This window comes from Bos taurus, chromosome 5, assembly GCF_002263795.3.
Source record: "Bos taurus isolate L1 Dominette 01449 registration number 42190680 breed Hereford chromosome 5, ARS-UCD2.0, whole genome shotgun sequence".
Taxonomy (NCBI): Eukaryota; Metazoa; Chordata; class Mammalia; order Artiodactyla; family Bovidae; genus Bos; species Bos taurus.
The window spans coordinates 106,828,068-106,852,256 of record NC_037332.1 but is presented as its reverse complement, the minus strand read 5'-3'; the positions used below and the strand labels follow the sequence as shown (position 1 = coordinate 106,852,256).

Here is a 24,189-nt window from a genome sequence, read left to right as displayed (position 1 = left end):
TACGTGGATGACGACGATTCTAGAAATAAGCTGGTGGTAGTAGGTGTCAGTGCTGTTGACAGCCACCGTTCACTGCGTGTGGACTGCGCACCAGGCGTGCGCTCTGGCTGTGTGTGTGTCATCGCCTGGAACCCACAGGACAGGCTGTGAGACAGGACTCCTTGTCCCCCTGTGCGGGCGAGGCGACGGGCTCGGGGAGCACCCACATCACCAACGAGTGCCAGAGCCAGTCTGAGCCTGTTTGACTCCGTAGTGCCCCCTGCCCCGGGTACTGCCCTCGCCCGCCTCCCTGTTACTCTCCAGGTCCAGCAGGGTTTGGGAAGGACGCCCACACCATGGTACCCGTGTCCCTGAAGCCCCAGGAGCTCAGAACAGCCACGCACACAGTGCGGCAGGAAGGCAGCACGGTGGGGAGCGGGGGGCCCAGTGTCCGAGGTCCTGCCTCTCCAGGGTGGGGGCAGTCTTCTCGTGAAACTGCACGAAGCTTGTTTAAAATGTCAGTGGACCTTCCCTGGAGGTCCAGTGGCTAAGATTCCGCTCTCCTAACGCTGGGGGCCTGGGTTTGGTCCTTGGTCGGGGAACTAGATCCCACACGACGCAAATAAGACCTGGTGCAGGCAAATAAATAGATAAAATGTCAGTGCAGGTTTTAGGGGTGAAGTTACAAATAATGATGTGAGAATGAGGCGAGTGAGTTTAGAAAAATTAGGCAGTTGGGAGACCCTGGTGGTGAATTCTAAGAGACATAGTGAGGATTAGAAAAAGTGGTAAGACCTAGAGATTGGTCTCCTTTGAGAAAACCCCGAACGGCAGGTGTGCCGGTACTGCGAAAGGGCCTGAGGCCCCAGGGGCCCTGGGAGAGGAGGCTGCAGGGGCTTCCACGGTGGCACCGGGGGCCCAAGGCCACAGAGCACACGGTGGCAAGGTCAGGGACAGGGAGTGGGTGCCCCTCACTCAGCTGGGTGCCTCATCCAGGCTCTGCAGGAGACCCCGTCTCTCGTGCCTGTCTATCTGGGAACCTGAGATGATTGACTTCTGCCTGGGACTATCCTTCCAGGACTAGGTTTTGAACATGATGCGTGAGTTTAACACGTGCTAGCCTACAGACCAGGGGCCAGGTGTCGTCACCACTGGGGTTCCAGTGCACAGAGGCTGGTCTGGGTGTTCGGGGCCTCAGGGAGGTCGCTGCTGCCATCCATGAGGCCGTGGTTCTGGCCAGGTTCTCCACAGTCCTTGTGTGGTAAGGCTGCTGGAAGCAGGATCAGCAGGCCCCACACCATCCTGCAGGCTGACTGGCCTCTCGGCTCCTGGCTGGCGCCTCTCACCCCCGCCTCGGGACCCTAGCATAGCCTCTGTTCCTGTGCCTGGAAGCTGCCAGCCGGCCAGCGTGAACAGCGCTGCGCTGTGGCTGGGCTGCATGCCGCCCCGGGCGCTCTGCTGAAATCGTCACTGGTGCCGTCGTCAAGACTCGGGCTGCCTCACCCCGGGCTCTGAAGGGAGAGCGTCTCTGAGAATGCGCTGAGCACCCTGTAACGACCCACACTGGAGTCTCAATGCAGAGGACTCCAGCTGTGGCCACCACGTGGCTTTTCTACAAGAAAAGTTAAAGTGCATTAAACCTGTTTAAAAATAGAAAAGACCCAGAGGTGGACTGCTTGGTATAGGACAGGCAGCTGCTGGATAATTGCTCACTGAATGCGTAGGACACACATGGCAGCTCTCGAGTGCATTTTTTACTGAAATGCTTTTTCCTTTTCTAGATATTTCTTCTTGCAGGTAGGAAGCGGAAAAAGAGCAAGACATCCAACTACCTCATCTCCACGGACCCCACAGACCTGTCCCGAGAAGGGGAGAGCTACATTGGCAAGCTCAGGTGGGGGCAGCCTCATGTCACGTCCTCTTCTTGTGAGAGCTTGATTCCTGTAGTCTCAAAGCAAGTCCACGCTGGTTTTACAGTGAGCTGGCTTGATGTCATCTAAAGAGAAATAAGTTAATAGAAAGCCCAAGGCTTCTCCATGATTTAAGGATGGATCTTTGAGAGAGTGACTGAAAATGAGAGAAAATTGCAGAGCTCTGTGGTGACTTTCTCTCTGGATTTTAGGTCCAACCTCATGGGGACTAAGTTCACCGTGTATGACCACGGCGTGAGCCCGGCCAAGGCCCAGGGCCTGGTGGAGAAGGCCTACACGCGGCAGGAGCTGGCTGCCGTGTGCTATGTGAGTCCATCTTCCCGGCCTCCTGACCGGCCCGAGCTCGCAGGCCGCCACCCCTCCCCTCACGCTTGTTTCCCTGTTCGCTCAGGTTCACTTGTCATCTGCCAGGTTTGGTGTGTTTGCTGTTCCGGCAGGCCTGTCCCCTCTGCTCTGTCCCTTCCCTGTGCCGTGGTGGTGTGAGCGCTCACTGCGTCACCGCTGACACACTGGCTGGAGGTGATGGTGGCTTGGAAGCCGGTCCCTGCTTCCATCTTCTTAAGCTGGTTTGCTGTGTATTGCTGCTGCCAAGCAGCCCTGCTCCAGCAGACGACATCTTTCTGCTCCACAGCCTTTCAGGCTGCTCCCCACCAAGTCTAGAGTCCAGCCTGGACCTTCCACCTCACCCTCTGGCTCCCTTGGCAGCACGCTCCCTCCTGTTGTCTCTGCCCGCCCCCTCCCCCCACCCCAAACCTGCCTGCCCCCTCCTGCCTGCCCACCAGGGTCTGCAGAGGGGCCTCTCCCCACACGGGACATGCTTGACACTGCCCTCAGCTCCCCTCGATTCCTCTCACACCCTGTGAGCTACCCCCATCATGCTTCTGATCCTTCTCTGACCACTTTGTAAACTCCCGCTCACTGCTGTTTCTGCACAAACCCGGACCCGCCGTGTAGAGGGCATGCAGAGTCAGAGAAGCAAGAAGAAATTTACCCAACTCAGTTGTTGCTTTGATCCTAGAATCTCAGCTTTTCTTCAGTTGGAATTAATCTCATCGCTTGATTCCCATGAGATTTTATCTGTGTGACTGAGAATCATTTGGTTTAACCCTTTATAAGCTATGGTATGTTTTAGCTTCAGAATCAATGAAATATTTTAACTATGCGTGACTTTAATACGCACGTGTATATATATGTAAATATACACACATCCACATATTTAATGTACTTATTCATGTGTAATCTGCCTGGCTTGACAGGCATTTTAATTTTTTGCTTCTAAGTACAGGCCTTAGTTAACTGTAATTCTCCCTGTGTATCATATAGTGCCATGTCCTTAGTTGGGAAATAGATATTTATTGATGATGATAAAACTGGGCAGTTTGCTCAAAATTGTCTTAAATTTCACTTCAGGCTAAAGAGGAAGAGTAAGGTTTCTAGATAATAGAATCTGCTTTAAATTCAGATGTTCAAAGTAGGTTAAAAAGAGGAAACAGTATTATTTTCCTCGTCTTGATTACCCATCTCTCTTTGTTTAACTACAATGAAGTAATTGAATGGTTTTTAGTGCTCTCCACATTGCGGACGTTGCGCGTAACCAGCAGTCTTGTGTTAAGAATGTCATCGCTTTTTCTTTTCTGTTTCAAGTTCCTGCTTATTTCCCTGTCTTCTAGGAGACAAATGTACTTGGATTTAAAGGCCCGAGGAAAATGTCTGTGATCATCCCTGGGATGAATATGAATCATGAACGGATTCCTTTTCAGCCACGAAATGTAAGAGTGTATTTGTTCTTAATGTCTTTATTTTTAATTGAAGGATAATTGCTTTACAATATTGTGTTGGTTTCTGCCGTATATCAGCATGAATCAGCCATAGGTATACACGTTTAATCAGCAGAGGACCCTAAACATAAGAACGTGATGCAGACACAGTAGAAGAGACTCCTGTTCCCACCAGAGCCCAATGTGGCGACCGGCCCCGCTCCAGAGAGCCGTCTCCAGACTCCCGGGCGCCTGCACTTGTTCACGCAGCTAATTGCGGCCACTTACTCTGCAAAGAGAACTGCTAGTGATTCTCTAAGAATCCAGAAAACCTGGCTTAATCTTTGACTTTCTGTTCTGTTTTCTGAAATGAAGAAAATAGGCCCCTCCTCTGCCCGCCCCTGCACAGGGTAGAGGAGGGGTGGTCTCCCCTGGCTCTCAGCACAGACCCCTTGCCTGCAGGACCATGAGAGCTTGCTTTCAAAATGGCAGAACAAAGCCATGGAGAACTTGATCGAGCTGCACAACAAGTCCCCGGTCTGGAACGATGACACCCAGTCCTACGTCCTGAACTTCCACGGCCGGGTCACTCAGGCGTCTGTGAAGAACTTCCAGATCGTCCACGACAACGACCGTAAGCCCCCAGGGAGAAGGGTATTCTGGCGAGATTCGGAAATGAGCATTTCCTTTGTTTGGTAGGAAGTTACACTCAGGAAAAAGTGGTTTAAGAAAGAAATGGTTCTTTTGGAAAGAGAGCTGCATTGTGAGTCGCTATGTGGAGGGCAGAAGTGAGACAGAGACGTCCGGGGGAGGCAGTGTGAGGCAGGGGCACAGACCCTTCCTTCCTCAGTGAAGGTTCTGGGCGAGTCCAGTTGGGCCCACGGAGCTTGTGCTGTGCCCGGCGGGCTCCTCTTCGCCGTCCCCTCCTCTGGCTCTGCCCTGGGCAGCTCCTTCCCTGGAGCGGATCATAGTGGAGCCTGGGGTGCCGGGGAGCGGGCACTCTTGGTCATGCCTCTTTCCGTCGTCCTGAGGGATTCCCACTTTAGAGAGGCGGGATCACTGGCCTGTGTGGAAGGCTTGTCTCCGTATCTAAAGTGAGCCCTTCCGGGTAGAAGCATCTCCCCCGCTGACGTGCCTGCCCTCTGCTTCCAGCTGACTACATAGTCATGCAGTTTGGACGCGTGGCGGACGACGTGTTCACGCTGGACTACAACTACCCGCTCTGCGCGCTCCAGGCCTTTGCCATCGGGCTCTCCAGCTTCGACAGCAAGCTGGCCTGCGAGTGAGGCCGAGTGGCCAAAGCAGGGCACTCTCGCCCCAGGACACCCAGAGTGACAGGCTGCCCCTGTGGAGCGGTCCCTGGAAGTGTGTGTGTAGATGTGTGTGGATTCACATACGTGTGCGCGCACATATATGTTTGTACACCCCTACTCCCTGGTCACATAGCCCTGGTCAGGGATCACGGCTCAACTCGGGTGAGAGGTTTTGCAGAGCACAGAAGTGATCTGATGTTATCGCCCAGCTGTCAAGAGTCTTGTTCTTGGAAATTTGCAGCCAGAATCAGCTTGACTCCCCTTTCCTGCAGATCTTCTCAGAGAGGTATAGTTACCTCAGTGACCTTCAGTCGCCAGGTCTGCAGACTTTTTCTGAAAATGGCCGGTTCATCCATGGAGATGTGACTGTCCCCAGGTTCCAGGGTCTCTGTACCGCCCTGGGCCTGGTGGTCTTCCATAATGGGCCTGTGGTCACGAGAGCACCTGGGGGGACGACTCCCTCCAGGAGTGCAGGTCACAGCTGAGGCCTTGTCCGCTGCGACGTAGCCTTTCCCGTGTCCTGCCCACAGCGGTTTGCAGAGTATCATTTACCATCAGTGGTTATTCCAAGTCCACCCAACACCTGCCTCACCCATGGGGGAGGGGCCCTGGGAGGAGTGCTCGCTCCCTGCTGTCTTTTGTCAGGGGGCAGGGGTCGCACAGAGTCGAACACGACTGAAGCGACTTAGCAGCAGCAGTAGCAGCAGCAGCCGGGGTGGGGTGGGGGAGTATGGCGCCCATTCCCCAGAGCCATCCGCTCCACTCGGGGGTTCAGGAGTCACCTGATCACGGTCCCCTCTTCCCTCAAGGCTGGCTGACTGGCTCCTGTCTCAGTCAGGGTGGCTGTGGCCTGATTTGGGATCAGTGATACGAGAAATTTACAAATTGTCTTAATCGTGGTTTAGGCTGGAAGCGTGAACTTCAGAGGAGGCCTGGTCTGGTCATGACTGAGAGGCTTTGACGTGGCCTCCACAATTCTCAGCCTGAGCGCCTCCCTCGATGGGTCACCGTGGAGCCGTCAGTGCAGACACACCTGCTGCCCCATGGGAGGGGGAGAACCGTGTGGGTGTGTAAACTGCCGTTGTCCCTGTCCAGGGCGAGGACACTCAGGCCTTTCTTCTCAGCACAAGTGTCGTTAGCCCCAAGGCCTGGCTCCCCCACAGGTCATGTTCTGTCGCTTCTGCTCACAGATTGTAAGCGTTCTGCTATTTTGTTCAGATTATTAGCCTCTCCCAACAAATTGCATGGCTCTGCTGCCGGTTTACAGCCTGCTCGGGCACCCGTGTCCTGAGGCTCAGGAGCGCTGTGAGCTCCGCGTTGGCGTCGGTCACTCCCAGGCCTGTCTGCCAGCCTGGGGTTGGGCGGCAGCCTCTGTTGCTCCTTGTGTTTCCTTACGTGGACGTCCTTTCTGTCCCTGCTTCCTGTCCCTGCTCCACATTGAAAGCAGTGGAAGGAAAGAGATTGGGAGTGAGCCGACCCATGGCTCACCCCACTTGCACGTCCACTGCTCTGTCCTGACCCAGCGGTCATCTCAGGCTGCGTCCCTTAAGTGCCTCAGTCCTCAGGTGCCCTCTCCCCGCTGGCCTGTCCTGAGGCTGCTTGCTTGCCTCCAGTGGGGGATATGAAGTGTCTGGGGAGGGACCTGGGGGGCGGCTGATCTGACCTCCTCTTGCCCCCACTCTGGCGCAGACACACCCTGGCCTCCTGTCCTTCCTGCTCAAGTGTGCAGGTGATCGGTTTTACATATTTATACTTTTTGTATGCTACAGAAATAAAAAATGATTTCTATAAAAATGTGAGTGTTGCCATTCTTTCAGACCCCCCCATCCCTCGAATGGCTCTTTCCATCACATCTGTTGTGATAGTTTCATCGCTAGGCAGCCGTGAACTAGTCAGTTCTTTGAAGCCAAGTGACTCTCACTGTGAGTTTCCATCACAGGAGAGCAGGGGTCTGAGGAGTCATCACATGCACGACACTGGGCGTTTCCTGGACGGGCGATGGGGCTGGGACTGAGACAGGGGCCCCAGAGGACAAGACGATGGAGCTGAGACTGAGGGGGCCCAGAGGACGAGACGATGGAGCTGAGACTGGGGGCGCCCAGAGGACAGACAGTGGAGCTGAGACTGAGACTGGGGCCCCAGAAGACAAGACGATGGAGCTGAGACAGGGGGCCCAGAGGGTGGTGCCTTCACCGTCAGACTCCTGGGTCACCTTCCTGATTTGCCAGCGGAAAAAAACGGAATGAAGGGACTCTGTCAGTTCTCAGTGGTCACATTTAAGGCTTCCTTCTACAGACAAGATAAAAGGAGTATGTTCACGAGTCCTGGTGAGGCCTTCCTGCTCTTAGGGTCACGGGATGAGTCCCGTAGAAGAAGAGTCACATTATGGTGAGGGCTGGGGCCAGTCTGATGTGTACAGCTTGCGTTTTCTTTTTCACTTGATTTCTAAACAGGTTATTTGTGATCCAGTATTATACACTTTTCAATAGCCAAGAATAATATCAGTGGTCATTGATATGAAAGATACCAGCAGGTGATTTTCAAACATCTGAATAAGCCTGCAAAAGGCTCTTTAAAATTTATTTAATTTATTTACAATATCATGTTGGTTTCCGTCATATTCATCAGCATGAATCAGCGTAGGTATATATATGTCCACTCTCACTTGAACCTCCCACCTCCCACTCCATCCCGTCCCTCTACACAAGGCTCTTTCTGAGAGGAAGGTTCGTAGGTGAGAGAAAGAAATGAGCATCAGTTCACTGCCTTCAGATAGCAACATGGGTACAGAAATAAAGCGACGGTCAAATCGGGCAGAGTCCCTGGGTTCTGGCTCTTCTGCCAGGGATTTGCCTCTCCTGCAGATTGAGGGGTTAGACTTACTAACATAGGCTCTCCTGTCCTCGAGTGAACCCGATCCTCCTTGCCCACACCCACAGTCACCCAAGACCCCACAGCGTGTTTTCAGTCATGTGCTCTGGTTCTCTCCTTCGTGCGCAGTGGCTGTCGGCTGTTCGCTGTTTGTAGCTGGAGAAACCTGGAGAGGGGAGACTGGACTGGGGGGAGCACACTTGGGGAAAGGCGTGACCCTGCAACTGAGGAAGCTGCTTCCCAACCACTGGCCACAACTGTTCCTGGAGAAAACCCATGGATGTTGAGAGCTGGCCCCCCTCAGCCTCCAGCTCCCTTCCGCGTGGGCTGGCCTCACACATTTCTTGGCCAAGGGCACGTGGCCTAGTCTGCCCCTTTCCCCCCGCTCTATCAGCTGGCTCTCTTAGTCAGTGTGTGCTCTCCAAGTCTCACGGCTCTTCCCTTCTGCACAAACTCAGTCTGGGGGGCGGGGCACTGTCTGTGAAGTGTTCAGGCAAGCCCTCCTGAGCCACCGGGTTTCCCGGGTGGTGCTAGTGGTAAAGAATCCGCCTGCCAGTTCAGGAGACGAGACACGGGTTCCATCCCTCCATCCCTGGGTTGGGAAGATGCCCTGGAGTAGGAAATGGCAACCATGGACAAAGTAGCCTGGTGGGTTAACAGTCCAGGGGGCTGCGAAGTCTGAGCACCTCCCTAAACCGTGGGCGGCTCCCTAGCACCACCTGCTGACCCAGGGGGCGTGTTACAAGTGCAGTAACGTGAGGAGCACACATTCCAAGGCCCAGACCCTATTGTCCTGTGCTTACTAGGCACTCTGTGCTTCGGCATCAACAGGACTCTAGAAGCTCTGGGGACAGTAGAGTTTCTGGAGGGTAGACAGTGGACGGACTCCAGGCAGAACGCCTGGGCCTCGGCACCAAATGCCTAGGCAGATATCAATGTTCTCATTTTCACTAGTGTCTTTTTACAAATGGAATAAAGCATCTCAGTTGACTTTTTTTTAGCCATGCAGTTACACAAAATGGTTTATAAATGCTCATTAAGTTTTCCAGGGACTATGGCCCGAGGAAAGGAAAGCAGCATGACTTAACTAGGGAACTCAACCTTCCTACTGTGGTCTCAGGCCTGAGCTTACCTTGCCTTCCTGACTTTGTACCCCTCCCTCAGTATTCTTACCTGGAAAATTCCATGGACAGAGGAGCCTGGCAGGCTACAGTCCACGGGGTCGCAAAGAGGAGAAAACATCTGAGCGACTAACACTTTCACTTTCTTCTGCTTGAAGGAACAGCCCATGCAAAAAAAAAAAAAAATGCCCTGAGATTAATGCAAGTTTCTGAAGTATTTCAAATACGAAGTAGGCCTCTGTGGTCTTCTCTGGCTCTGCCGAGTCCTGTCTATCAGGCCCACTCTCCCATGCATGGGGCCAAGCTGAGACCCAGGAGCCCAGGCGCAAGAAGAGTGAGCCACGTGGAGGACGGAGCTGGTGGGGGCCAGGGTGAAAGTGGGACTTTCGTGGTCTGTTCCAACTTTTCATTACACATGGTGGTGTAATCTAGTGGTTCTCAAACCTTGGGGTTTTAACATCTGGTTAAGTACTATCCACCTAGATTCTGTCCCTTGTGATTTTCAGAGACTCCAAGAATAATCAGTAGTTCCCTTTCTTCTGCAGTCTGGGGGCAGGGAAGTCAGGAAGGAAGGATGCTCTGAGAGGAAAGAAGGGTGACAGGCAGAGGGGGCTGGGACTTAGATCAAGCTTTGAAGAGTGGGTCTAGATGGACTTTCTAGGGTGCTGATGCATTCTTTGAGAGTCCCTTGGACTGCAAGGAGATCCAACCAGTCCATTCTGAAGGAGATCAGCCCTGGGATTTCTTTGGAAGAATGATGCTAAAGCTGAAACTCCAGTACTTTGGCCGCCTCATGTGAAGAGGTGACTCATTGGAAAAGATGAGTCAACTCTGATGCTGGGAGGGATTGGGGGCAGGAGGAGAAGGGGACGACAGAGGATGAGATGGCTGGATGGCATCACTGACTTGATGGATGTGAGTCTGAGTGAACTCCGAGAGTTGGTGATGGACAGGGAGGCCTGGCGTGCTGCGATTCATGGGGTCAGAGAGTCAGACACGACTGAGCGACTGAACTGAACTGATGCATGCCTAGTGTGGACTCAATCAGGGTAAGACAGAAGGATGCCCTTAGAAATACGTCCTGATTTTGCCTTTGGTCAGTCTTATGTTAGCCTGTGTCACATATGGATACAAATTTTAAATACTAATGATTTCATGTGGTTCAAACAGTGTTTATACAATAAAGCCTCCTCCCACCCCTGTCCCCTTCTTCTGTTGCTCTCGCCCTGCCGTACTCCCACAGTTGACCAGTTTTAGTTTCCAGTGTATCTTTCCAGTGTTCCTTCATGCAAAAATAAAAATGTATTTGTAATCTCCCAATCTTTGTGCACAAAAGGTAGCATATTACATACTTGATTCAGTCCAGTTCAGTTCAGTCACTCAGTCGTGTCCGACTCTTAGCGACCCCATGGACTGCAGCGTGTCAGGCTTCCCTGTCCATCACCAACTCCTGGAGTTTGCTCAAACTCATGTTCATCCAGCCGGTGATGCCATCCAACCATTTCATTTTCTATCCTTCTGCCCCCTTATCTTTCTGCCTTCAATCTTTCCCAGCATCAGGACTTGGTTCAGTAGCTTGCTTTTTTTCATTTAATATATCCTGGAGATGTTTCCATATCAATAAATACAGCCCTTCCTTATAGAGGCATACCTCATTTTATTGCTTTATTATGCTTTGTTGACACTGTTTGTGTGTGTTTTTTTTTTTTTTACACAAATTGAAGTTTTGTGGCAACCTTGTGTTGTCAGATGCCGATTATCATTTAACAATAAAATATTTTAAAATCAAAGTATAAGCATTGTTTTCTAGACATCATGCTAGTAGTTACCAGGCTACTGTATAGTATAAATACAACTTTTACTATATATTCTGAGAAAGCCCCACATTTGTGTGGCTCCCTTTATTTTGATATCTGCCTCATTGCGGTGGTCTGGGACTGAGCCTGCAGTGTCTCTGAGATGTGCATGTACCTGTTTGTATGCTACAGTATTTCATTCACTTAGGGAAGTACTGTAATGTTTTTAAATAGTCCCCCTGCTGCTGCTAAGTCACTTCAGTCGTGTCCGACTCTGTGCGACCCCATAGACGGCAGCCCACCAGGCTCCCCCGTCCCTGGGATTCTCCAGGCAAGAACACTGGAGTGGGTTGCCATTTCCTTCTCCAATGCATAAAAGTGAAAAGCGAAAGTGAAGTCGCTCAGTTGTGTCCGACCCTTAGCGACCCCATGGACTGCAGCCTGCCATGCTCCTCCGTCCATGGGACTTTCCAGGCAAGAGTACTGGAGTGCGGTGCCATTGCCTTCTCCGAAATAGTCCCCCATGCATGTACAATTTGAGCATTGAGAAACTGTATCAGTGTGCTTTAAGTATATAGAGTGCTGCAGGGACCCGTTATTTACTGTAATAAGTAACTCACTAACTTCCCTGGCATGACTACGCTTGGCGTCTCCCACAGTCCCAAGTTCTCCCCTTCGCTCTGCAGGTGTCATCTACATGCTGGTTGAGCATCTCCTTTTGGATGGTGCCCAGCTGTGCTTTCTAACTGTCACTGATAGTCCCATGGAACTATTCAAATTAAAATTTAGTCAACTAGTTACATTTCAAGGGCTCAGTAGCCATACGTGGCTTGTGCCTACCATACTGGACAGTGTGGATAAAGAACATTTCATCATTCTAGAATGTTCTGTCGGAGAATGTGGGTCCATAGAAATTTCAACCTCAGGTTCCGAAAATGTAACCTCTGCTCACCAGGTGTCCTCCCAGTGGAAGTGGCGCTTGTCCAGCTCCCCCAGTAGAATGTCAGCAGCTTGCAGGGCAGGGCTGTGACATCTGTGCATCGCTAGTCCCTACCTGGTACAGTGCCAAGGACCTTATCCATGCTCAGTCCTTGTGGGATGGAAACCCGAGTGACAGGAGACTGAGGTTCAGATGCCTAAGTGTCCCCAGGGTCATAATTAGTCTTGGACGAACTGTGATTGTTCAAACTCCCCAGTAACCACATAACACGTGACTTCTGTTGCCTTTCATCTTCAAAATATCAGAGTCACTGAAAATGAAACTCAACAGTAAGGCTGGAGGAAGCCTTTCCTCCCTTCTGAGTTTTTTTTCCAGGAAGCTCCCGAATATTGGATCCTAACGATGCTCTGGGACCCTCAGAGAAATTTCGGAAGAACTGTGTGGAGAAAGCTTCACCTCTGGGCTCCAGAAACCAAGCATCTTGAATCAGTCTGGATACTGCATTCATTTGCATGGGCTGCCGTGACAAAATACCACAGAAGGGGTGGCTTACACAGAAATTTATCCCTCACGGTTGTGGAGGATGCAAGTTCAAGGTCAAGGTGTAGGCAGGCTTGGTTTCTCCTGAGGCCCCTCTCCTTGGCTTAGAGATGGATCCTCTCTCCATGTCCTCATGGTCCTTCCTCTGTGAGAAGTCTTCATCCTAATCTCTTCTTACAAAGAAGATTAGGAAGGGCCCTGATCCAGGCAAGTTGGATTAGGCCAACCTAAAGACCTCGTTCTAACTTAATCACCTCTTTAAAGATGTCTCCATATCCAATCCCATTCTGATGTACTGAGGATTAAGACTTCGATGGATGGATTGGGGGTTGGGGGAGGAAGCACAAGTCAGCTCCTGGCACATACTGTCCCCTCCATGGTAGACCTGGAGTCTAGCTTGTCCACATTCTCTTTGATGAAGAGATAACAGGACTAATGCTATACTTTTCAAATTACAGACTGCTTTTGTTCTATAGGGGAAAAGAAAGCTTGCAGCTTTGATAAAAGTTGGACTGTTTAGCCCTTCAATACATGATGATGCAGTTGAGATGGTATGGAGTGAAGAGTCTTCGTAAGGAAAAAAAGCAAAAGGAAATACAGGATAGTGGCTGGGGACTGCCCTGGGAGTCCAGTGGCTAAGACTCCCTGCTCCCAATGCAGAGGGCCCGGGTTCGACCCCTGGTCAGAGAACTAGATCCTACGTGCCACAACTAAAGATCAGTGTGCTACACATAAGACTGGGTGAAGGCAAATAACCAAACACTTTAAAAAAAGAAAGGACCCAGAGTCCCAGCACTCACACTCCAGCACCAAGTCAGCAGCATCCTACTTTTAAGCCGAGGGTGAGGGGGCATGCTTTAGGGGCATCTCTAAAGTAGTGCATCTTCCTCTGACCTAAAGACTAGGCAATAATCTTCTCTTGATTCTGCCCTGGTCAGCTTCATATTAGGCTATTAAATCCAGTCATGGTTTTGTTTTTTTTTAAGATACGGAAAAATTAGGGCAGGGTTAGACATATGAAAAAGTGGCTAAGACTCCATATTCCCAATGTAGGAGACCCAGGTTCGATCGCTGGGTCAGGAAGATGCCCTGGAGAAGGGAATGGCAGCCCACTCCAGTATTCCTGCCTGGAGAATCCCATGGACAGAGGAGCCTGGTAGGCTACATACAGTTCACGGGGTTGCAAAGAGTTGGAACAAGACAGAGTGACTTTCACATTCACTTTCTTTCACTTAGGCATATAGTTCCAGTCACATCTCACCCACTACCCCCCCATTATAAAAGAAGTACGTTTGTTATAAATAATAACAAAATGACAAAGAAAGCCCCTTAATCTTCAACCTGTCAGAGATAATCACTCGAAAATACCTTTCAATTTATTTTTCAAAAACAGGATATAACACTGTAAATCAGCAATACTCCAATATAAAATAAAAAATTTAAAAAAACCCAGGATCATCCTATATACACTATTTTTTTAATCTGCTTTTCCACTTATTATATCAAGAATGTTTGTCGGGTTTATTTTTAAAAATCTTGTTTAAAGAATACTATCACATGGATGTGGCTGAATTTATTTAACACAGTATCACATGGATAATTTAACTGTGACCATAATTTGGGTTGGAAAAAATTTTATTAACACAGTGGCTCAGTGGTTAAGAATCTGCCTGCAATGCAGGAGACCCAGGAGAATGAGTTTGATCCCTGGGTCAGGAAGATCCCCTGGAGTAGGGCATGACAATGCACTCCAGTATTCTTGCCTAGAGAATCCCATGGACAGAGAAGCCTGGCAGGCTTCAGTCCATAGGATGGCAAAGAGTCAGACACAACAGAAGCAACTAAGCACACATAATATGGGTTGAAAAAACTTTAACAATTAAACGATTTTTTTAAATTTAAATTAAAAAAAAATTAAAGGAATAGAAACAATACCAAACAACATAGCTGACACTGCTGTTGCAATCCATCCTTCCTGCCTTCTGTTCTGCAGCCACTTCTGTTTATCAGACTTTTCCTAACCTCCTCCCCCTCCTCCCACCACCGTCCCCCCCTCCCCCGAGCTCCCCACCCCCCGCACCCGAGTACAGACCACCAGCCTTCCTGAGTCTTCCAGACTCAATTCAGCAAGCTCTCATTTATCCTGCAAGATCTAGGTCACAAGTCACCTCTATAACTTGGATTTTCTGAGCCTTCCCTTGGGTTCCTCTACCGGGCTCAAAGCTCACAGTCACTCAACAAATGGTTATTATACTAGGTAGCCAGTGCTTACCATTTGTGCCTCACTGAGTGCCTGCTTGTTGTCCTGAGCTGTCTCATGTGGACGAGCTGTGACCAAGCCCTGACGTGTTGCATTAGTTAACAAACAGACCAGAATTTATATGCAAATAAGATGTGCTGTGAAAGTGCTGCACTCAATATGCCAGCAAATTTGGAAAACTCAGCAGTGGCCACAGGACTGGAAAAGGTCAGTTTTCATTCCAATCCCAAAGAAAGGCAACGTGAAAGAATGCTCAAACTACCACACAATTGCACTCATCTCACACACTAGTAAAGTAATGCTCAAAATTCTCCAAGCCAGGCTTCAGCAATATGTGAACCATGAACTTCCTGATGTTCAAGCTGGTTTTAGAAAAGGCAGAGGAACCAGAGGTCAAATTGCCAACATCCGCTGGATCATTGAAAAAGCAAGAAAGTTCCAGAAAAACATCTATTTCTGCTTTATTGACTATGCCAAAGTCTTTGACTGTGTGGATCACAATAAACTGTGGAAAATTCTGAAAGAGATGGGAATACCAGACCACCTGACCTGCCTCTTGAGAAATTTGTATGCAGGTCAGGAAGCAACAGTTAGAACTGGACATGGAACAACAGACTGGTTCCAAATAGGAAAAGGAGTACGTCAAGACTGTATATTGTCACCCTGCTTATTTAACTTCTATGCAGAGTACATCATGAGAAACGTTGGACTGGAAGAAACACAAGCTGGAATCAAGATTGCTGGGAGAAATATCAATAACCTCAGATATGCAGATGACACCACCCTTATGGCAGAAAGTGAAGAGGAACTAAAAAGCCTCTTGATGAAAGTGAAAGAGGAGAGTGAAAAAGTTGGCTTAAAGCTCAACATTCAGAAAACGAAGATCATGGCATCCGGTCCCATCACTTCATGGGAAATAGATAGGGAGACAGTGGAAACAGTGTCAGACTTTATTTTTCTGGGCTCCAAAATCACTGCAGATGGTGACTGCAGCCATGAAATTAAAAGACGCTTACTCCTTGGAAGGAAAGTTATGACCAACCTAGATAGCATATTCAAAAGCAGAGACATTACTTTGCCAACAAAGGTCCGTCTAGTCAAGGCTATGGTTTTTCCTGTGGTCATGTATGGATGTGAGAGTTGGACTGTGAAGAAGGCTGAGCACCGAAGAATTGATGCTTTTGAACTGTGGTGTTGGAGAAGACTCTTGAGAATCCCTTGGACTGCAAGGAGATCCAACCAGTCCACCCTAAAGGAGACCAGTCCTGGGTGTTCATTGGAAGGAATGATGCTAAAGCTGAAACTCCAGTACTTTGGCCACCTCATGCGAAGAGTTGACTCATTGGAAAAGACTCTGATGCTGGGAGGAATTGGGGGCAGGAGGAGAAGGGGACAACAGAGGATGAGATGGCTGGATGGCATCACTGACTCGATGGACTTGAGTCTGGGTGAACTCTGGGAGTTGGTGATGGTCAGGGAGGCCTGGCGTGCTACGATTCATGGGGTCGCAAAGAGTTGGACACGGCTGAGCAACTGAACTGAACTGAACTGAACTGAAGACCTGCTTCCTTCAAAGTCTCCACCTCAAGAGACTTGATACTTTGTCAGTGATGCTGTGATGCTCAAAACACCATTAGGGGCTTCCCTGTGGTTCAGTGGTAAAGAGTTTGCCTATCAAGGCAGGAGACGGGTTCCATCCCTGATCTGGGAAAATCCCACATGCCGCGGAGCAACTAAGCCTGTGTGCCCCAACTACTGAGCCTGTGCTCTAGAGCCTGCACCCCACAACTACTGAGCCCGAGAGCCCGTGCTCTGCAACAAGGGAAGCCACCTCAGTGAGAAGCCTGCTCACTGCAACTAGAGAGCAGCCCCTGCTTGCAGGTAGTAGAGAAAAGTCCATGCAGTGGACCCAGCACAGCCAAAATTAAAGAAATAAAATTATTAAAAACACACACACCATTGGAACATCTCTCTTGGAAGTAACTTCCGCATTTGTAGCACTTTCTTTTATCTTCTGTGGCAGTAGCTTTCTGCTTTTTCATTTTTAACTTAATATTTATTATACACTTATCTATCCTAGGCACCAAGCTGGAGCTGGGTGAAAGATAAGATAAATCGGACATTTAGTCTGTCTCTAAGGAAGTTTCTGTTTGGTAAGGGAGGTAAGATCTGGACACCCACTACAGTACAGGGTTAAGCAATAAGGCTCCAGGGAGGTTGGACCTGAGTTTTGGAAAAAGATAAAAGTCCTCTGATTTCAACCTCCCAGCAAGAAGGGTGACTGAGGTCTGTGATTGCACCCTGTGTCAAGCCAGTATCTTCTGAAGACTTAAAAACAAAACTCCAAAAAACAAACCCAATCGCTAAACCCATCCTGGCGTATTTAAGACACAGACTCCCCACTTTCTGGCGATGCTCCACAATAGATCGAGTCTTCCCAGCTCAATGATAAGCTCTGAGAGGGCAAGTGCTGAGGTCTTATCCTTTGCTGTTCCACAGTGTCCGGTGGGCGAGTGACAGACGCGGGATCAGGGTTAGACGCGTCTCCGGCCACGCCACACTAGTATCCCTTCCCCTCGTGAGCGGCTTTCAGCAGTGACCGCGATGCAGGCCGGCGCCGGGCGGAGGGAAGCGGCCGAAAGCCCCTGCGGGGAGGGCACCTGTGGGCGCGCGGAGCTCCTGTGTGCTGGGCCCCGGACCGGAGTCCCAGGTGGATGGGCGCCGTAGGGAAGAAGGGCGCAGATGTCCGCGCGCTGGACGCCCGCCCTTGCCAGGCCTTTCGGGGCCGGCGCGGAGGGAGAGGCGAGCAGGAGGCCGGGCGCGAGTCCAGAGCCCGGCCCGTAGGGTCGGGAGCAAGGGTTCCGGCCTCGGCAGAGAGCGGGGGACTGGCCGGGAGGGGCGGGAACCCGGGCCCGGGGAGGAGGAGGAGAGTCGGGGCTGAGATCAAAGGGGAAGCACGTGTGCCGGGCGATGGCCCCGGCCGGAGCCGGATGCCGAGGTCACAGCCGAGGGTCCCCGCGGCCGCCCCCGGCCCGCCCAGCCCGCGGCCCCTCCCCGCGTCCCAGTCTCCTCCCCGAGGGCCCGGGGCTGGGCCGCCACTCCCTCCAGCTCCCGCCCTCGACCGCGCGCATCTCATTCCAGCCCTCATTCCGCGCATTCCAGGCTTCCTCCTTTCAAACCCCAGGCCGGGGGCGGGGAGAACCCGCAGCTCCCGGCTCCGCCGCGCTGCCGCGTCCCCCAGGTGAGTGGCCGGCCGCCGCGCCCCTCGGCCGCGCCGCGGGCGCTCTTTCCTTCCCGCCTGGGACCTGCGCGCCGGGCCCGCCGTCCCCCTCTCCCGTCTCCGCTCTCCCGCTTCCCTCCCTTCCGCCCTCCCGCGCGCGCTCTGTTCCCCCAGCTCCCTTCCTCTCCCGTTGACTCACCCCGCCAGGAATAGGGATCGCCTGTGCTTTCCCGTCAGTCCCCTTCTGGGAAAACTCCTCCCTCTGCTCCGCCCCGCTCCGCGCACCGGCCACAGCGCGCTGGACACCGCGCACCGGACACCGCGCACCGAGTACCGCGCGCCGGGCGGGGCGAGCTGGGTTTGGGCCCGCGCGGAGTCGGCTCCGTCCCGCGATCCGCCTTCATCCCCGCCCAGCCGGTCGGCCCGGGGCCGGAGCCCGGGTCTCCGCTCGCTGACCCCGCGTTGTCTCTGCAGCGCCCTCGCCCGCCTCTCCGGACCTCAGCGGAGCCGCAGCTGGAAGAGCCGCGGGGCTGGCTCCGCGTACCCGCCCACCTCCTCGCACCCTGGGACCGGTAAGACGGCGGCGCGGGAGGAGCTCTCATCCGGGATCGGACTTAGGGGCGAGCCGGGCACGTGGAGTCGCGCGAACCGCGAGGCTGGGGTGGGCGCAAGGGCCAGGAGTAAGGGGAGCGCGCGGAGCCGAAAAGACGAGGCCGAGCCCAGGTCGCCGGCGGCCGAAAAGAGACCCAGCGCCCGCGCCTCTCTTCTGCTGGGCGCCTCTCGGGCTTGGAAAGGGTGTCCTGGCGATTTCAAGCCAAGGCTTTGCGAGAGCGGAGAGGACCTCCGCCAAAGGTCCCCATTTCCCAGGACTTGAGAAGCGTGGTGCGTTCCGTGCTGGAGGCCAGTGAGTCTGGAGAGCAGAGCTCCACAGCCCGAAGCGAACGTTTCCCCGGAGGGAGAGCAGACCCGGGACTCGCGCCTCCGTGCACTTGTGTGTCGAGCGGAGAGGGGGTTCGGGGCCAGACCTGGCAGGTCAGTGATGAGTTCACGTGGCGTGTGACTGTGCCGCCTCCTTAGCTCCGGGTGTCTGAGGGTGATACCTGCTCACCGATGACTCACCTACCTTCTAGGAGGCATGTTTGTTTGTGTTGAACGGGAGCGCCTTTCCACCCGAGAAAAGCGCTGTTTGTCTGTAAGCTGAGTATCTTGGAGGACTAGCGAGATGCCACGTCTCTCAGTGTGTGTTTCCCCCGTGAGGATGTTGTTCCTGGGCGGGACGGTCCTCCCTCCCTGCAGGAGCAGGGGCAGGACACCGAGTCTCTGGTGGTGTCTGTGCCCAAGGAGCTGGCGGTGGCTGTGGGGCTGTGTGGTCCCCAGGCTTCATTCGCCCTGGACCCGCGGAGCTTGAGGGAAGCTGTGCACACCTGCCTCTCGCAGGCAGCTGTCTTTCTGTGGAGGTCGGTTTTGTTCTTGCCTGGAAGAGTTTAGGGAACACGTTGGTAGAAAGTTTAGGGAAGCCGAGATTCTTGCCTTTTGGTGATGGGGTGGGTTGTTGATAGTGAGACTTGGGCATGTTTGTGGGAGGGGTTGGACACCCTCCCCCCAGAAAGAGCTCATTTTGCATCTTGAGATTTGTGTAGGCAGTGCTTTTATTTGTTTTGATTAAAAATTTAAAAAAAATACAATTTGTAAAAGTTACTTTCATTTGCAGTTACAACAAAATACTGGCTATACTCCCCGTGTTGTACAATACATCCTTGAGTTTGTACCTGTCTGACACTCAATAGTTTGTACCCGCCCTCCCCCCCAACCCCCGCCCCCAGCTTGCTCCTTCTACCCCCACTCCCCCACTGGAAACCAATAGTCGGCTGTCTGTATGTGTGAGTCCTATGTTATATTCACTAGTTTGTTGTATTTTTTAGATTCCACATGTGAGTGATATCATACAGTATTTGTCTAGACAGTGCTTTTAAAGTTGGCCCCAAGGACAGGGGAAATTGAACTACTGGTCCAGCTCTTCTTGGAGCCACCTGGGAGTCAAATGGAAGGACCCTCATTCTTGATGACTGACTGAACCACCAGGCACTGGGATGTAGGGAGGGTGTTTTCCTGCCCTCCTAGTGGGGGGAAGGCTGCCTCTGAGTCACTGGGTTGACCTGTGGGGAGGCCCTTCTGGATAGCTGTTTTCCCATCTCTTCCTTTCTGCTATGCTTTCTGTTTTCTCTCCCTTTGGAGTTTTACCACTGGAAACATTTCAGAGGGTGGAACTGGGTGGGGTGAGAGCCCCAGTGCCCAGGAGATGGGCAGAAGTTTGAGATTGACAGCATGTGAGGAGGATGGGGGCCACAGACTGATCCTTGAGTTATCTCTTCATCCCATGACAGAATGCTGTGGGCATCACGTTCGGGGCTTCTTGCCAGGAAGGGCCGAGATGCCCTCAGGTGGGGACTCCCACTGGTCCTCCATCCACCCTGAGGACACAGATATTCTGCTGGGAGCCACCTCCTCCTTCACCTGCTCAGGCCAGGTGTGTGGGTGGGGCTTCGAGGGTGTCTGGTCTATAGGTGTAGTAGAAAGGACTCAGGTTTGGGGTCAGACATAGCAGGGTATAAATCCTGACAGTTACTACCTTTAAGGCTTTGGGCTCAGTTTCCTGATGAGTAATGTGGGAGGGGTAATTAACATCTATCCAAGAAGTTTTTGTGGTGAAAATTCAGTGTTTGCAGAGCAAATTGCACCGTGCAGAAGAAGCCAGTGTTTCCTAACCCTATTTCACCACAGAACCCCTTTATCCAGGAAATTTCCTAACACCTTTGCTAAACCCTGCCCTGTCATTCATGATTATTTAGCAAAATGGATCGAGTGTTTGCTGTGCGCTGAACCTTACAGGTTTCCTGTCTCGGGCTTAGGAACCGGGCTAGCTAGCAGCCCAGGTGGAGGTGGGATTTGGGCTTTGTCACTGAACAGCACAGGGTCTCCGTGTTCAGATTCCGGTCCTGCCTTGCCCCAGGGTGAACTGCTAAACGTTACAGAACTCTACTGTCAGCACCGAACCCCCTCATATTAAAGGTGGGAAGCACTCCCTATGGAGAAGAGTATAGAGAGTCCTAAAAAAACTAAAAATAGTGTTAGTATATGATCTAGCTATCTCACTCCTGGACATATATCCGGAGAAAACTATAATCGGAAAAGATACATGTACCCGTATGTTCATAGCAGCACTATTTACAATAGCCAAGACATGGAAGCCACTTAAATGCCCATCGATGGATCAATGGATAAAGAAGATGTGGGATCTATACGCAATGGAGTATTACTTGGCCATAAAAAGTATTAAGTATGAAATAATGCTATTTGCAGCAACGTGGATGAACCAGACATTTTTATACTGAGTGAAGTAAGTCAGACAAAGACAAATACTGTCTGATACCACTTACACATGGAATCTAAAAAAAAATGGTAGAAAAAAACTTTTTTACGAAGTAGAAATAGACTCACAGACATAGAAAGCAAACTTATGGTCACCAAAGGGGAAATGGGTGGGGGAGGGATAAATTAGGAGTTTGAGATTAGCAGATACATACTCCTATGTATAAAATAGATAAACAAGTACCTACTGTAGCAAAGGAAACTCTACTCAATATCTTGTAATAAATTATAATGGAAAAGAATATAAAACATATATATATATATATTTGATATATATATTTGAATCATTTTGCTATACACCTGGAACTAGTACAGCATTGTAAATCATGCTGCAAATCAACTATACTTCAATAAAAAATTTAAAAATAATAAATATCAAGATGAGAAACTGAGGCCCTGGTGGGACCATAACTTGCTTAAGGTCTCACGGCTGGTGAGTGGCAGAGCTAGGACTAGAGCTCCACTCTGGTCCATTCTGATGCCTTCTCTCTCCTGCTCTGGGGGTGGCAATGCCCAGACCACCGGCCAGCTTGGTCTAACAGGTGTGGAGTCTGGAGCAGTCCGCCTGGGGATGTCTCCCGTCTTGTGGCTCAGATAAGCTTGTTTGGGCAGAAATACTCCCTTAGGAACCGTGGAACCTGAGAATGACCTCTGGAAGGGGGCAGGGACTTCAAGAGGTCTTTTTTTTTTCCCTATTTTGCTGCAATGGTGTCATGTGGGATCTTAGTTCCTTGACCAGGGATCAAACCCGTGTTCCCTGCAGTGGAAGCTTGGGATCTTTACCACTGGACTGCCAGGGAGTTCCCTCACAAGGTCTTTAAAATGCACCCGCCTTTCTCCTCCTGGGCCTGCAGGTCACTTAGCCAGGTGAGAAGCGTCCCTGTCCTTCCAGGTCTCCTGGGATGCAGAGCGCAGCTGGCTTGGAGCTTCTGTCCCGGCCTTGTACGGGTGACTGTCGCAGAGCATGGCAGTGGAGGATGTGGTGGCTTTCCTGCCGCCGAGGTTGGGCCCGGGTAGCCTGCCTGCCTTTGCCCCCTGTGACCTGTTGCTGGCAGGGGCTGAGACCACAGCTCCCTTTCAGGCTCTGAAATTGTAGCTGAACAGCTGCTGTCGGCCCCCGCCTCCCGGCGGTGTGACCAGCTCGGGGCCCAGGTGGACGTGGGGGCAGCGCTGTGTCGCTGGCACAGCCTCCAGCTCTAGGATCTCATTCCAGCTTTGCCTTGACCTCTCCTGAAATGACAGTTCTTCCTACGTTTCTGGTTTTGCCATGTGGACAGCAGGGAGATTCTGGCCACTTCCTCTCATACTATTCATGTCCATGGGGTTCTCAGGGCAAGAATAACGGAGTGGTTTGCCGTTCCGTCCTCCAGTGGACCACGATTTGTCAAAACTCTCTTAGGTGGCCCTGCATGGCATGACCCATAGCTTCATTGAGTTACACAAGCCCCTTCGCCATGACAAAGCTGTGATCCATGAAGGGGGTTAGTTAGCATCACCGACTTGACAGACATGAGTTTGAGAGCAGGTGAAGGACAGGGAATCCTGGCATGCCACAGTCCCTGGGGTCACAAAGAGTCGGACATGACTTGGTGACTGAACAACAGCCAGCTCCTGCCAGGTGTGGTCCTGGAGCCTCAGCTGTAGCGACTGGCCCTTTGGGAAGATTTCCACTGGAACTGCAGCCCCCTTCTCCCCAGGGTGCCCACACCTTCTGGCCTTTCGCCCATCAGGGGGATGGGCCCGGCTCCCTGCTGTGCGTCCTGCTGGGGTGGGCGGCCCCCATGGTGGGCGGGCCCCCATGGGTGGGACTCGGCTTCCTTTGACCCAAACTTCATGGGAACAATGGACTTCAGAGGAGTCACCAGGGGCAGGAAATGGAGCTGTGCTGAAGCTGGGTGACTGTCGTGGGGGAGGGGATACACATCCGGCCTGGAGGAAAGGCAGGGCGTTGGGGGCAGGGCAGAGGGCACTGGGGCTGGCCACTGACACACAGGGTGGGCCTCTTCTCTGCAGGGGCTGTTGACTCAGAGACCTGGGCCGCTGAAGCCCACTCTGGCTGAACCTCCTGCTCAGTGTCTTCTCAGCAGAGGTGTCCCTGGGGTCTGCCAGCCCGGCTCACTCCCACCAGAACCACGGTCCTCCCTTCCTGCCAGCTCCCTGGATGGGATGTCTGCGTGAATGGGCCTGGCTGGGATAAAAGGCCAGTCTTGTTTCTTCCTGGCTGACGGCCACCTTGGCGTTAAGCCTTGAGTAATCGTTGACTGGGCAGTGGGCAGAGGTCTGGGTGGGGAGGCAACCGGTCTGGGTCAGCTGGACTACAGAGAGGGATTATTCATATGACCAGGACAGGCAGAGGGAGATACTACCCAGAGCAGGTGGCAGAATGTTCTGGGAGATGAAGCACCCTTATCTAGCCTTCATCTTTGTAAGAGCAGAGCCGACGTGGGAGAGAGCTAAGGTGGCTTTGGGAGAAGTGAGTCAGACCACTTGCTTTTCCTCAGTTCAGGTGGCCTTACTCACAGATCGGGTTCTGGGGACCTGAAAGAAACTTCTGGGCTCTGGGAGGAGCCCCGACCAGTGGGAGGAGGTGAGCATGGCAAGGCAATCCACATTGTCCTGGTTTAGCCCTTCTAAGGGGCAAGGCTTCCCAGGTAGCTCAAACGGTAAAGAATCTGCCTGCCAATGCAGGAGACACAGGTTCTATCCTTGGGTTGGAAAGATCCCCAGAGGAGGAAGTGTCAACCAGTATTATTGCAACTGGAGACACAACAGTATTATTGCCTGGAGAATCCCATGGACAGAGGAGCCTGGCAGGCTACAGTCCACAGGGTGGCAAAGAATTGGACAGGACTGAGCAAGGAGATCCAACCAGTCCATTCTGAAGGAGATCAGCCCTGGGATTTCTTTGGAAGGAATGATGCTAAAGCTGAAACTCCAGTACTTTGGCCACCTCATGCGAAGAGTTGACTCGTTGGAAAAGACTCTGATGCTGGGAGGGATTGGGGTCAAGAGGAGAAGGGGACGACAGAGGA

The 24,189-nt window shown here is 51.9% G+C and overlaps 2 protein-coding genes and 1 long non-coding RNA gene across 7 annotated transcripts in view; 2 read left to right on the top strand and 1 right to left on the bottom strand.

The window, feature by feature from the left end:
* The window catches only part of TULP3 (TUB like protein 3), a 31,153-nt gene extending 24,379 nt beyond the window's left edge, over positions 1-6,774 (top strand). For all 4 annotated transcript variants that reach the window (XM_059886401.1, XM_005207248.5, XM_059886402.1 and 1 more), the window contains 5 exon segments: positions 1,761-1,873; positions 2,102-2,216; positions 3,581-3,679; positions 4,130-4,301; positions 4,820-6,774. In XM_059886401.1, the coding sequence (XP_059742384.1) occupies positions 1,761-1,873; positions 2,102-2,216; positions 3,581-3,679; positions 4,130-4,301; positions 4,820-4,953 (633 nt within the window). In that variant the 3' untranslated portion in view covers positions 4,954-6,774.
* A 753-nt stretch (positions 6,775-7,527) lies between these two features.
* Positions 7,528-18,282, bottom strand: LOC132345350 (uncharacterized). Its single transcript, XR_009494648.1, has 3 exons — positions 17,928-18,282; positions 9,025-9,120; positions 7,528-8,017 (listed from the first exon to the last, which is right to left on the bottom strand). It is a non-coding gene; the product is annotated as an uncharacterized lncRNA (long non-coding RNA).
* The window catches only part of TEAD4 (TEA domain transcription factor 4), a 66,733-nt gene continuing 59,949 nt past the window's right edge, over positions 17,406-24,189 (top strand). Inside the window, exon 1 of one of the 2 annotated variants that reach the window (XM_059887106.1) lies at positions 17,406-17,749. In XM_059887106.1, the coding sequence (XP_059743089.1) occupies positions 17,479-17,749 (271 nt within the window). In that variant the 5' untranslated portion in view covers positions 17,406-17,478. The remainder of the gene's footprint in view (positions 17,750-24,189) is intronic. The other variant, XM_059887105.1, reaches the window with a different exon arrangement.